We start from the raw sequence: 13821 nt of genomic DNA, 5'->3' as shown, positions 1-13821 counted from the left end.
TGTCACTTTTTAGGTAAAAAAGCCTTACTATACTATGTCCTGGGTTCAAATCCTAGTGCCTGCAAATATTTTCCCAATATTATTCAGGTAAATGAAAGAAGTAAAAGTACAAGTACTACCACTTTCTCTCACTGGGTGGTGGCCCAGTGGATAAGTCATCAGTCTTCCACCTCTGTGGTCCTTGGTTCAAGTCCCAGTGCATGCCAAGATTTTCCCAATATTATTCAGGTAAATGAAAGAGATAAAACTACCAGTAGTACCACTTTCTCTCACAGGGTGGTAGCTCAGTGGTTAAGTCGCCGGTCTTCCACCTCTGTGGTCCTGGGTTCAAGTCCCAGTGCATGCCAAGATTTTCCCACTATTATTCAGTTAAAAGAATAAATAGAATTGCCTAAGTCTTACTATACTATGTCGTTTAAAAAAGCCTTACTATACTATGTCGTTTTTTTTAAAGAAAAAAGCCTTACTATACTATGTTGTTTTTTTTAAAGAAAAAAGCCTTACTATAGTATGTCGTTTTTTTAAAGAAAAAAGCCTTACTATACTATGTCGTTTTTTTAAAGAAAAAAGCCTTACTATACTATGTCGTTTTTTAAAGAAAAAAGCCTTACTATACTATGTCGTTTTTTTAAAGAAAAAAGCCTTACTATACTATGTCGTTTTTTTAAAGAAAAAAGCCTTACTATACTATGTCGTTTTTTTAAAGAAAAAAGCCTTACTATACTATGTCGTTTTTTTAAAGAAAAAAGCCTTACTATACTATGTCGTTTTTTAAAGAAAAAAGCCTTACTATACTATGTCGTTTTTTTAAAGAAAAAAGCCTTACTATACTATGTCGTTTTTTTAAAAGAAAAAAGCCTTACTATAGTATGTCGTTTTTTTTAAAGAAAAAAGCCTTACTATAGTATGTCGTTTTTTTAAAGAAAAAAGCCTTACTATACTATGTCGTTTTTTTTAAAGAAAAAAGCCTTGCTATACTATGTCGTTTTTTTAAAGAAAAAAGCCTTACTATACTATGTCGTTTTTTAAAGAAAAAAGCCTTACTATACTATGTTGTTTTTTTAAAGAAAAAAGCCTTACTATACTATGTCGTTTTTTAAAGAAAAAAGCCTTACTATACTATGTCGTTTTTTTAAAGAAAAAAGCCTTACTATACTATGTCGTTTTTTTAAAAGAAAAAAGCCTTACTATAGTATGTCGTTTTTTTTAAAGAAAAAAGCCTTACTATAGTATGTTGTTTTTTTAAAGAAAAAAGCCTTACTATACTATGTCGTTTTTTTTAAGAAAAAAGCCTTGCTATACTATGTCGTTTTTTTAAAGAAAAAAGCCTTACTATACTATGTCGTTTTTTAAAGAAAAAAGCCTTACTATACTATGTCGTTTTTTTAAAGAAAAAAGCCTTACTATACTATGTCGTTTTTTAAAGAAAAAAGCCTTACTATACTATGTCGTTTTTTTAAAGAAAAAAGCCTTACTATACTATGTCGTTTTTTAAAGAAAAAAGCCTTACTATACTATGTCGTTTTTTACAGAAAAAAGCCTTACTATACTATGTCGTTTTTTAAAGAAAAAAGCCTTACTATACTATGTCGTTTTTTTTAAAGAAAAAAGCCTTACTATACTATGTCGTTTTTTAAAGAAAAAAGCCTTACTATACTATGTCGTTTTTTAAAGAAAAAAGCCTTACTATACTATGTCGTTTTTTAAAGAAAAAAGCCTTAGTATACTATGTCGTTTTTTTAAAGAAAAAAGCCTTACTTTACTATGTCGTTTTTTAAAGAAAAAAGCCTTACTATACTATGTCGTTTTTTAAAGAAAAAAGCCTTACTATACTATGTCGTTTTTTAAAGAAAAAAGCCTTAGTATACTATGTCGTTTTTTTAAAGAAAAAAGCCTTACTTTACTATGTCGTTTTTTAAAGAAAAAAGCCTTACTATACTATGTCGTTTTTTTTAAAGAAAAAAGCCTTACTATACTATGTCGTTTTTTAAAGAAAAAAGCCTTACTATACTATGTCGTTTTTTTTAAAGAAAAAAGCCTTACTATACTATGTCGTTTTTTAAAGAAAAAAGCCTTACTATACTATGTCGTTTTTTTAATGAAAAAAGCCTTACTATACTATGTCGTTTTTTAAAGAAAAAAGTCTTACTATACTATGTCGTTTTTTAAAGAAAAAAGCCTTACTATACTATGTCGTTTTTTACAGAAAAAAGCCTTACTATACTATGTCGTTTTTTTAAAGAAAAAAGCCTTACTATAGTATGTCGTTTTTTTAAAGAAAAAAGCCTTACTATACTATGTCGTTTTTTTAAAGAAAAAAGCCTTACTATACTATGTCGTTTTTTTAAAGAAAAAAGCCTTACTATACTATGTCGTTTTTTAAAGAAAAAACCTTACTATACTATGTCGTTTTTTACAGAAAAATGCCTTACTATACTATGTCGTTTTTTTAAAGAAAAAAGCCTTACTATACTATGTCGTTTTTTAAAGAAAAAAGCCTTACTATACTATGTCGTTTTTTTAAGAAAAAAGCCTTACTATACTATGTCGTTTTTAAGGAAAAAAGCCTTACTATACTATGTCGTTTTTTTAAAGAAAAAAGCCTTACTATACTATGTCGTTTTTTTTTAAAGAAAAAAGCCTTACTATACTATGTCGTTTTTTAAAGAAAAAAGCCTTACTATACTATGTCGTTTTTTACAGAAAAAAGCCTTACTATACTATGTCGTTTTTTACAGAAAAAAGCCTTACTATACTAAGTCGTTTTTTACAGAAAAAAGCCTTACTATACTCTGTCGTTTTTTTAAAGAAAAAAGCCTTACTATACTATGTCGTTTTTTAAAGAAAAAAGCCTTACTATACTATGTCGTTTTTTTAAAGAAAAAAGCCTTACTATACTATGTCGTTTTTTAAGGAAAAAAGCCTTACTATACTATGTCGGTTTTTTAAAGAAAAAAGCCTTACTATACTATGTCGTTTTTTTAATGAAAAAAGCCTTACTATACTATGGCGTTTTTTAAAGAAAAAAGCCTTACTATACTATGTCGTTTTTTTAAAGAAAAAAGCCTTACTATACTATGTCGTTCTTTTTAAAGAAAAAAGCCTTACTATAGTATGTCGTTTTTTAAAGAAAAAAGTCTTACTATACTATGTCGTTTTTTAAAGAAAAAAGCCTTACTATACTATGTCGTTTTTTTAAAGAAAAAAGCCTTGCTATACTATGTCGTTTTTTTAAAGAAAAAAGCCTTACTATACTATGTCGTTTTTTTAAAGAAAAAAGCCTTACTATACTATGTCGTTTTTTAAAGAAAAAAGCCTTACTATACTATGTCGTTTTTTACAGAAAAAAGCCTTACTATACTATGTCGTTTTTTTAAAGAAAAAAGCCTTACTATAGTATGTCGTTTTTTAAAGAAAAAAGCCTTACTATACTATGTCGCTTTTTTTAAAGAAAAAAGCCTTACTATACTATGTCGTTTTTTAAAGAAAAAAGCCTTACTATACTATGTCGTTTTTTAAAGAAAAAAGCCTTACTATACTATGTCGTTTTTTAAAGAAAAAAGCCTTACTATACTATGTCGTTTTTTACAGAAAAAAGCCTTACTATACTATGTCGTTTTTTTAAAGAAAAAAGCCTTACTATAGTATGTCGTTTTTTAAAGAAAAAAGCCTTACTATACTATGTCGTTTTTTAAAGAAAAAATCCTTACTATACTATGTCGTTTTTTAAAGAAAAAAGCCTTACTATACTATGTCGTTTTTTACAGAAAAAAGCCTTACTATACTATGTCGTTTTTTAAAAGAAAAAAGGCTTACTATACCATGTCGTTTTTTTAAAGAAAAAAGGCTTACTATACCATGTCGTTTTTTTAAAGAAAAAAGCCTTACTATACTATGTCGTTTTTTTAAAGAAAAAAGCCTTACTATACTATGTCGTTTTTTAAAGAAAAAAGCCTTACTATACTATGTCGTTTTTTTAAAGAAAAAAAGCCTTACTATACTATGTCGTTTTTTAAGGAAAAAAGCCTTACTATACTATGTCGTTTTTTTAAAGAAAAAAGCCTTACTATACTATGTCGTTTTTTTAAAGAAAAAAGCCTTACTATAGTATGTCATTTTTTTTAAGAAAAAAGCCTTACTATACAATGTCGTTTTTTAAAGAAAAAAAGCCTTACTATACTATGTCGTTTTTTACAGAAAAAAAGCCTTACTATACTATGTCGTTTTTTAAAGAAAAAAAGCCTTACTATACTATGTCGTTTTTTACAGAAAAAAGCCTTACTATACTATGTCGTTTTTTAAAGAAAAAAGCCTTACTATAGTATGTCGTTTTTTTAAAGAAAAAAGCCTTACTATACTATGTCGTTTTTTTAAAGAAAAAAGCCTTACTATACTATGTCGTTTTTTAAGGAAAAAAGCCTTACTATACTATGTCGTTTTTTTAAAGAAAAAAGCCTTACTATACTATGTCGTTTTTTTAAAGAAAAAAGCCTTACTATAGTATGTCGTTTTTTTAAAGAAAAAAGCCTTACTATACTATGTTGTTTTTTTAAAGAAAAAAGCCTTACTATACTATGTCGTTTTTTAAAGAAAAAAGCCTTACTATACTATGTCGTTTTTTAAAGAAAAAAGCCTTACTATACTATGTCGTTTTTTTAAAGAAAAAAGCCTTACTATACTATGTCGTTTTTTAAAGAAAAAAGCCTAACTATACTATGTCGTTTTTTAAAGAAAAAAGCCTAACTATACTATGTCGTTTTTTTAAAGAAAAAAGCCTTACTATACTATGTCATTTTTTAAAGAAAAAAGCCTTACTATACTATGTCGTTTTTTAAAGAAAAAAGCCTTACTATACTATGTCGTTTTTTTAAAGAAAAAAGCCTTACTATACTATGTCGTTTTTTTAAAGAAAAAAGCCTTACTATACTATGTCGTTTTTTAAAGAAAAAAGCCTTACTATACTATGTCGTTTTTTAAAGAAAAAAGCCTTACTATACTATGTCGTTTTTTTAAAGAAAAAAGCCTTACTATACTATGTCGTTTTTTAAAGAAAAAAGCCTTACTATACTATGTCGTTTTTTTAAAGAAAAAAGCCTTACTATACTATGTCATTTTTTAAAGAAAAAAGCCTTACTATACTATGTCGTTTTTTAAAGAAAAAAGCCTTACTATACTATGTCGTTTTTTTAAAGAAAAAAGCCTTACTATACTATGTCGTTTTTTTAAAGAAAAAAGCCTTACTATACTATGTCGTTTTTTAAAGAAAAAAGCCTTACTATACTATGTCGTTTTTTAAAGAAAAAAGCCTTACTATACTATGTCGTTTTTTAAAGAAAAAAGCCTTACTATACTATGTCGTTTTTTAAAGAAAAAAGCCTTACTATACTATGTCGTTTTTTTTTTTTAAAAAAGCCTTACTATACTGTGTCGTTTTTTTTTTTAAAAAAGCCTTACTATACTATGTCGTTTTTTACAGAAAAAAGCCTTACTATACTATGTCGTTTTTTAAAGAAAAAAGCCTTACTATAGTATGTCGTTTTTTAAAAGAAAAAAGCCTTACTATACTATGTCGTTTTTTTAAAGAAAAAAGCCTTACTATACCTTGTCGTTTTTTTAAAGAAAAAAGCCTTACTATACTATGTCGTTTTTTTAAAGAAAAAAGCCTTACTATACTTTGTCGTTTTTTGAAGAAAAAAGCCTTACTATACTATGTCATTTTTTAAAGAAAAAAGCCTTACTATACTATGTCGTTTTTTTAAAGAAAAAAGCCTTACTATACTATGTCGTTTTTTTAAAGAAAAAGCCTTACTATACTATGTCGTTTTTTAAAGAAAAAAGCCTTACTATACTATGTCGTTTTTTTAAAGAAAAAAAGGCTTACTATACTATGTCGTTTTTTAAAGAAAAAAGCCTTACTTTACTATGTCGTTTTTTAAAGAAAAAAGCCTTACTTTACTATGTCGTTTTTTAAAGAAAAAAGCCTTACTATACTATGTCGTTTTTTTAAAGAAAAAAGCCTTACTATACTATGTCGTTTTTTTAAAGAAAAAGCCTTACTATACTATGTCGTTTTTTAAAGAAAAAAGCCTTACTATACTATGTCGTTTTTTAAAGAAAAAAGCCTTACTATAGTATGTCGTTTTTTTAAAGAAAAAAGCCTTACTATAGTATGTCGTTTTTTTAAAGAAAAAAGCCTTACTATACCTTGTCGTTTTTTTAAAGAAAAAAGCCTTACTATACTATGTCGTTTTTTTAAAGAAAAAAGCCTTACTATACTTTGTCGTTTTTTGAAGAAAAAAGCCTTACTATACTATGTCGTTTTTTAAAGAAAAAAGCCTTACTATACTATGTCGTTTTTTTAAGGAAAAAAAGCCTTACTATACTATGTCGTTTTTTAAAGAAAAAGCCTTACTATACTATGTCGTTTTTTAAAGAAAAAGCCTTACTATACTATGTCGTTTTTTAAAGAAAAAAGCCTTACTATACTATGTCGTTTTTTTAAAGAAAAAAGCCTTACTATACTATGTCGTTTTTTACAGAAAAAAGCCTCACTATACTATGTCGTTTTTTTAAAGAAAAAAGCCTTACTATAGTATGTCGTTTTTTTAAAGAAAAAAGCCTTACTATACTATGTCGTTTTTTTAAAGAAAAAAGCCATACTATACTATGTCGTTTTTTTAAAGAAAAAAGCCTTACTATACTATGTCGTTTTTTTAAAGAAAAAAGCCTTACTATACTATGTCGTTTTTTAAAGAAAAAGCCTTACTATACTATGTCGTTTTTTTAAAGAAAAAGGCCTTACTATACTATGTCGTTTTTTTTAAGAAAAAAGCCTTACTATACTATGTCGTTTTTTTAAAGAAAAAAGCCTTACTATACTATGTCGTTTTTTTAAAGAAAAAAGCCTTACTATACTATGTCGTTTTTTAAAGAAAAAAGCCTTACTATACTATGTCGTTTTTTTTTAAAGAAAAAAGCCTTACTATACTATGTCGTTTTTTAAAGAAAAAAGCCTTACTATACTTTGTCGTTTTTTTTAAGAAAAAAGCCTTATTATACTATGTCGTTTTTTAAAGAAAAAAGCCTTACTATACTATGTCGTTTTTTAAAGAAAAAAGCCTTACTATACTATGTCGTTTTTTACAGAAAAAAGCCTTACTATACTATGTCGTTTTTTTAAAGAAAAAAGCCTTACTATACTATGTCGTTTTTTTTAAAGAAAAAAGCCTTACTATACTATGTCGTTTTTTTAAAGAAGAAAGCCTTACTATACTATGTCGTTTTTTAAAGAAAAAAGCCTTACTATACTTTGTCGTTTTTTAAAGAAAAAAGCCTTACTATACTGTCGTTTTTTACAGAAAAAAGCCTTACTATACTATGTCGTTTTTTAAAAGAAAAAAGGCTTACTATACTATGTCGTTTTTTACAGAAAAAAGCCTTACTATACTATGTCGTTTTTTTAAAGAAAAAAGCCTTACTATACTATGTCGTTTTTTAAAGAAAAAAGCCTTACTATACTATGTCGTTTTTTTTAAAGAAAAAAAGCCTTACTATACTATGTCGTTTTTTAAGGAAAAAAGCCTTACTATACTATGTCGTTTTTTTAAAGAAAAAAGCCTTACTATACTATGTCGTTTTTTTAAAGAAAAAAGCCTTACTATAGTATGTCGTTTTTTTAAAGAAAAAAGCCTTACTATACTATGTCGTTTTTTAAAGAAAAAAGCCTTACTATACTATGTCGTTTTTTAAAGAAAAAAAGCCTTACTATACTATGTCGTTTTTTACAGAAAAAAGCCTTACTATAGTATGTCGTTTTTTTTAAAGAAAAAAGCCTTACTATACTATGTCGTTTTTTTAAAGAAAAAAGCCTTACTATACTATGTCGTTTTTTTTAAAGAAAAAAGCCTTACTATACTATGTCGTTTTTTAAAGAAAAAAGCCTTACTATACTATGTCGTTTTTTTTAAAGAAAAAAGCCTTACTATACTATGTCGTTTTTTTAAAGAAAAAAGCCTTACTATACTATGTCGTTTTTTTAAAGAAAAAGCCTTACTATACTATGTCGTTTTTTAAAGAAAAAAGCCTTACTATACTATGTCGTTTTTTTAAAGAAAAAAAGGCTTACTATACTATGTCGTTTTTTAAAGAAAAAAGCCTTACTTTACTATGTCGTTTTTTAAAGAAAAAAGCCTTACTTTACTATGTCGTTTTTTAAAGAAAAAAGCCTTACTTTACTATGTCGTTTTTTAAAGAAAAAAGCCTTACTATACTATGTCGTTTTTTTAAAGAAAAAAGCCTTACTATACTATGTCATTTTTTAAAGAAAAAAGCCTTACTATACTATGTCGTTTTTTACAGAAAAAAGCCTTACTATACTATGTCGTTTTTTAAAGAAAAAAGCCTTACTATAGTATGTCGTTTTTTTAAAGAAAAAAGCCTTACTATACTATGTCGTTTTTTTAAAGAAAAAAGCCTTACTATACCTTGTCGTTTTTTTAAAGAAAAAAGCCTTACTATACTATGTCGTTTTTTTAAAGAAAAAAGCCTTACTATACTTTGTCGTTTTTTGAAGAAAAAAGCCTTACTATACTATGTCATTTTTTAAAGAAAAAAGCCTTACTATACTATGTCGTTTTTTACAGAAAAAGCCTTACTATACTATGTCGTTTTTTAAAGAAAAAAGCCTTACTATACTATGTCGTTTTTACAGAAAAAAGCCTTACTATACTATGTCGTTTTTTAAAAGAAAAAAGGCTTACTATACTATGTCGTTTTTTACAGAAAAAAGCCTTACTATACTATGTCGTTTTTTTAAAGAAAAAAGCCTTACTATACTATGTCGTTTTTTAAAGAAAAAAGCCTTACTATACTATGTCGTTTTTTAAAGAAAAAAGCCTTACTATACTATGTCGTTTTTTTAAAGAAAAAAGCCTTACTATACTATGTCGTTTTTTTAAAGAAAAAAGCCTTACTATACTATGTCGTTTTTTTAAAGAAAAAGCCTTACTATACTATGTCGTTTTTTAAAGAAAAAAGCCTTACTATACTATGTCGTTTTTTTAAAGAAAAAAAGGCTTACTATACTATGTCGTTTTTTAAAGAAAAAAGCCTTACTTTACTATGTCGTTTTTTAAAGAAAAAAGCCTTACTTTACTATGTCGTTTTTTAAAGAAAAAAGCCTTACTATACTATGTCGTTTTTTTAAAGAAAAAAGCCTTACTATACTATGTCGTTTTTTTAAAGAAAAAAAGGCTTACTATACTATGTCGTTTTTTTAAAGAAAAAGCCTTACTATACTATGTCGTTTTTTAAAGAAAAAAGCCTTACTATACTATGTCGTTTTTTAAAGAAAAAAGCCTTTCTATAGTATGTCGTTTTTTTAAAGAAAAAAGCCTTACTATAGTATGTCGTTTTTTTAAAGAAAATAGCCTTACTATACCTTGTCGTTTTTTTAAAGAAAAAAGCCTTACTATACTATGTCGTTTTTTTAAAGAAAAAAGCCTTACTATACTTTGTCGTTTTTTGAAGAAAAAAGCCTTACTATACTATGTCGTTTTTTAAAGAAAAAAGCCTTACTATACTATGTCGTTTTTTACAGAAAAAGCCTTACTATACTATGTCGTTTTTTTAAGGAAAAAAAGCCTTACTATACTATGTCGTTTTTTAAAGAAAAAGCCTTACTATACTATGTCGTTTTTTAAAGAAAAAAGCCTTACTATACTATGTCGTTTTTTTAAAGAAAAAAGCCTTACTATACTATGTCGTTTTTTACAGAAAAAAGCCTTACTATACTATGTCGTTTTTTTAAAGAAAAAAGCCTTACTATAGTATGTCGTTTTTTTAAAGAAAAAAGCCTTACTATACTATGTCGTTTTTTTAAAGAAAAAAGCCATACTTTACTATGTCGTTTTTTTAAAGAAAAAAGCCTTACTATACTATGTCGTTTTTTTAAAGAAAAAAGCCTTACTATACTATGTCGTTTTTTAAAGAAAAAGCCTTACTATACTATGTCGTTTTTTTAAAGAAAAAGGCCTTACTATACTATGTCGTTTTTTTTAAGAAAAAAGCCTTACTATACTATGTCGTTTTTTTAAAGAAAAAAGCCTTACTATACTATGTCGTTTTTTTAAAGAAAAAAGCCATACTATACTATGTCGTTTTTTTAAAGAAAAAAGCCTTACTATACTATGTCGTTTTTTTAAAGAAAAAAGCCTTACTATACTATGTCGTTTTTTAAAGAAAAAGCCTTACTATACTATGTCGTTTTTTTAAAGAAAAAGGCCTTACTATACTATGTCGTTTTTTTTAAGAAAAAAGCCTTACTATACTATGTCGTTTTTTTAAAGAAAAAAGCCTTACTATACTATGTCGTTTTTTTAAAGAAAAAAGCCTTACTATACTATGTCGTTTTTTAAAGAAAAAAGCCTTACTATACTATGTCGTTTTTTTTTAAAGAAAAAAGCCTTACTATACTATGTCGTTTTTTAAAGAAAAAAGCCTTACTATACTTTGTCGTTTTTTTTAAGAAAAAAGCCTTATTATACTATGTCGTTTTTTAAAGAAAAAAGCCTTACTATACTATGTCGTTTTTTAAAGAAAAAAGCCTTACTATACTATGTCGTTTTTTTAAAAGAAAAAAGCCTTACTATACTATGTCGTTTTTTAAAGAAAAAAGCCTTACTATACTATGTCGTTTTTTTAAAGAAAAAAGCCTTATTATACTATGTCGTTTTTTAAAGAAAAAAGCCTTACTATACTATGTCGTTTTTTAAAGAAAAAAGCCTTACTATACTATGTCGTTTTTTACAGAAAAAAGCCTTACTATACTATGTCGTTTTTTTAAAGAAAAAGCCTTACTATACTACGTCGTTTTTTTAAAGAAAAAAGCCTTACTATACTATGTCGTTTTTTTAAAGAAAAAAGCCTTACTATACTATGTCGTTTTTTAAAGAAAAAAAGCCTTACTATACTATGTCGTTTTTTAAAGAAAAAAGCCTTACTATACTATGTCGTTTTTTAAAGAAAAAAGCCTTACTATACTATGTCTTTTTCTTAAAGAAAAAAGCCTTAATATACTATGTCGTTTTTAAAGAAAAAAGCCTTACTATACTATGTCGTTTTTTAAAGAAAAAAGGCTTACTATACTATGTCGTTTTTTACAGAAAAAAGCCTTACTATACTATGTCGTTTTTTTTAAAGAAAAAAGCCCTACTATACTATATCGTTTTTTTAAAGAAAAACGCCTTACTATACTATGTCGTTTTTTAAAGAAAAAAAGCCTTACTATACTATGTCGTTTTTTACAGAAAAAAGCCTTCCTATACTATGTCGTTTTTTTAAAGAAAAAAGCCTTACTATAGTATGTCGTTTTTTTAAAGAAAAAAGCCTTACTATACTATGTCGTTTTTAAAAGAAAAAAGCCTTACTATACTATGTCGTTTTTTAAAAGAAAAAAGCCTTACTATACTATGTCGTTTTTTTAAAGAAAAAAGCCTTACTATACTATGTCGTTTTTTTAAAGAAAAAAGCCTTACTATACTATGTAGTTTCTTTAAAGAAAAAAGCCTTACTATACTATGTCGTTTTTTAAAGAAAAAAGCTTTACTATACTATGTCGTTTTTTAAAGAAAAATGCCTTACTATACTATGTCGTTTTTGAAGAGAAAAAGGCCTTACTATACTATGTCGTTTTTGAAGAGAAAATGCCTTACTATACTATGTCGTTTTTTAAAGAAAAATGCCTGACTATACTATGTCGTTTTTGAAGAGAAAAAGGCCTTACTATACTATGTCGTTTTTGAAGAGAAAAAGGCCTTACTATACTATGTCTTTTTTGAAGAGAAAAGGCCTTACTATACTATGTCGTTTTTGGCCTTACTATACTATGTAGTTTTTGGCGAATAAAAGCCTTACTATACTATGTCGTTTTTTAGGGGAAAAAGCCTTACTATACTATGTCGTCTTACCACACATTTTCAAACAAAAAAATCATCGCATGGGAAGGGGGTCCCGCCTAGATAGCCCTGCCTAGTCACGCCTCCCCCCCCCACCCCTAGACCGTCCCCCCCCCGCCCCTCCCTCCCCGTTTGCAGGCTGATTAAGTTTGCCGATGCGTCAGTCCGTGTGCAGCACGCTACCTCCACCGCATCACCACCATATTTCTTCTTCTTCTCTGCGGGAAGGACAAACACGCCGGAAAACATGTAAGTGACCTCCTCTAATCTCCATCCATTCAGACACTACACTTAAACTACAATGACATCCATAAATCACTAAAAAAACACCACACGTGTTCGTCTCGTGTCAGCTTATTTTCCCTTGCTGCGTCACCACTGAACCGCACACGTCCCGTAATCATTAGCTGCCGCCCCTTTAAAAAAATTAATAATAAATGCTGAGATAACGTCACTCTATTTTTCTATTTCATACAAAGTCAGCGTTCGTACGTGCTTGACCTTGAATTGTCTGCTGCAAGGCGAGAGTCGCCGCAGTGGCGATGCGCCATGGCCAGACTTGACTTATGAGTTAATGACACTGCACTCGTAACTCAAAACTAGCAAATTGGCTTATTTAAAATTAGAAATTTGATTTTAAGCTTTGTCCAGTAGTCAGAATTTCTTAATCATAACTCGCAATGTTGAAGGAAGTGACCCAGAAAAGCTGAAAAGGGATTAGAATATCCTTGAAAATCACTTAAAAATCAAAAATGACTCACCTGGGATTGAAGTTGAATCAACGGGAAATGAGCCAAAATTGGCAGGATCTGGAATTGAACCTAAATCAACAAAAAATGACCCACAAATGTGCTTAAATTCAAAGGAAATGATCAAAAATGAACAATATATCAATTGTATAGGCCTAAAAATTATGCAAAATAAACCATTTTATTGAATAAAACAACCTGGGAAAAATAGGACATAAATCTGTAATAATCCATAAAAAAATTGAAGTCAAAGTTAAAGTCAAGTAGAGTTGAATGCGCATTTGCTTTTATTTTTGAAGGATTTTCCTACCAGTATTGGCCGTGCTGGCCCTTGCGGGGGGTGCCGAAGGGAGTGTTGGGTAAGTGAAGAAAATTCAAAGTCATAATAACGCTTATAATACTTATAAATAATAATTAAAAATGAACTATAATGCTTACAGGCCAAGCACCAATGGCAGCTTTTGCACTGAGTCAAAGGAGTGTCTTGAATTTCAACTGCTCTGCAAAACTGATGAATATGAAGTAAGTCCTTATAACTATGTAGTCTGAATGTCTGATTTTAATCATCTATGTTACAGTAATAAATATATATATATATATATATATATATATATATATATATATATATATATATATATATATATATATATATATATAAAATTTCACCTAGACCAAAAAAATTACAAAAAAAAAATTCCTGACTTTAAAAAAAAATAACCTTAGATTTTGCATGAAAAAGTGGGTCAATATCGCTCATTTTCTAGGTACGCCACTATAGCCCCACCCGCTGGGTATCCACGGACGCCGAAGCCTACTTCATGGGCGTGGGCGCCGCCATGGCCTTCCGAAGACTTTTTCAATACATCACCGGCGCAAACGAAGCAGGTAAAAACAACAACAAAAACGCAAAAAAAAAAAAATATACCAACTCACATTCAGCTGACGCCAAATACACGTACTGGTCGCAGGCGTCCAAATGGAAATGACCGCTCCCGTCCTGGTCAAAATCCCCGAAGAAACCAAAATGTGGGAGCCGGCTGTCTACACACTCAACTTCCCACTTCCGCGAGCCTATCAGGAGAAGGCGCCCGCACCCACAAATGACAAGGTAGAAGTAG

At 28.2% G+C, this 13821-nt stretch overlaps 1 protein-coding gene across 2 annotated transcripts in view; it reads left to right on the top strand.

Moving 5' to 3' along the window:
* soul5l (heme-binding protein soul5, like) overlaps nt 1-13821 on the top strand; it is a 74492-nt gene that overhangs the window by 59442 nt on the left and 1229 nt on the right. Inside the window, exons 2-6 of one of the 2 annotated variants that reach the window (XM_077718535.1) lie at nt 12173-12203; nt 13003-13062; nt 13144-13225; nt 13468-13588; nt 13672-13811. In XM_077718535.1, coding sequence (XP_077574661.1) covers nt 12202-12203; nt 13003-13062; nt 13144-13225; nt 13468-13588; nt 13672-13811 — 405 coding nt within the window. In that variant the 5' untranslated portion in view covers nt 12173-12201. Of the gene's footprint in view, nt 1-12069; nt 12204-13002; nt 13063-13143; nt 13226-13467; nt 13589-13671; nt 13812-13821 lie in introns of those variants that run through there. The other variant, XM_077718534.1, reaches the window with a different exon arrangement.

The sequence above is a fragment of the Stigmatopora nigra genome, chromosome 6, assembly GCF_051989575.1.
Source record: "Stigmatopora nigra isolate UIUO_SnigA chromosome 6, RoL_Snig_1.1, whole genome shotgun sequence".
In the NCBI taxonomy this organism is placed as follows: domain Eukaryota; kingdom Metazoa; phylum Chordata; class Actinopteri; order Syngnathiformes; family Syngnathidae; genus Stigmatopora; species Stigmatopora nigra.
This window is presented reverse-complemented; position numbering and strand designations above follow the sequence as displayed.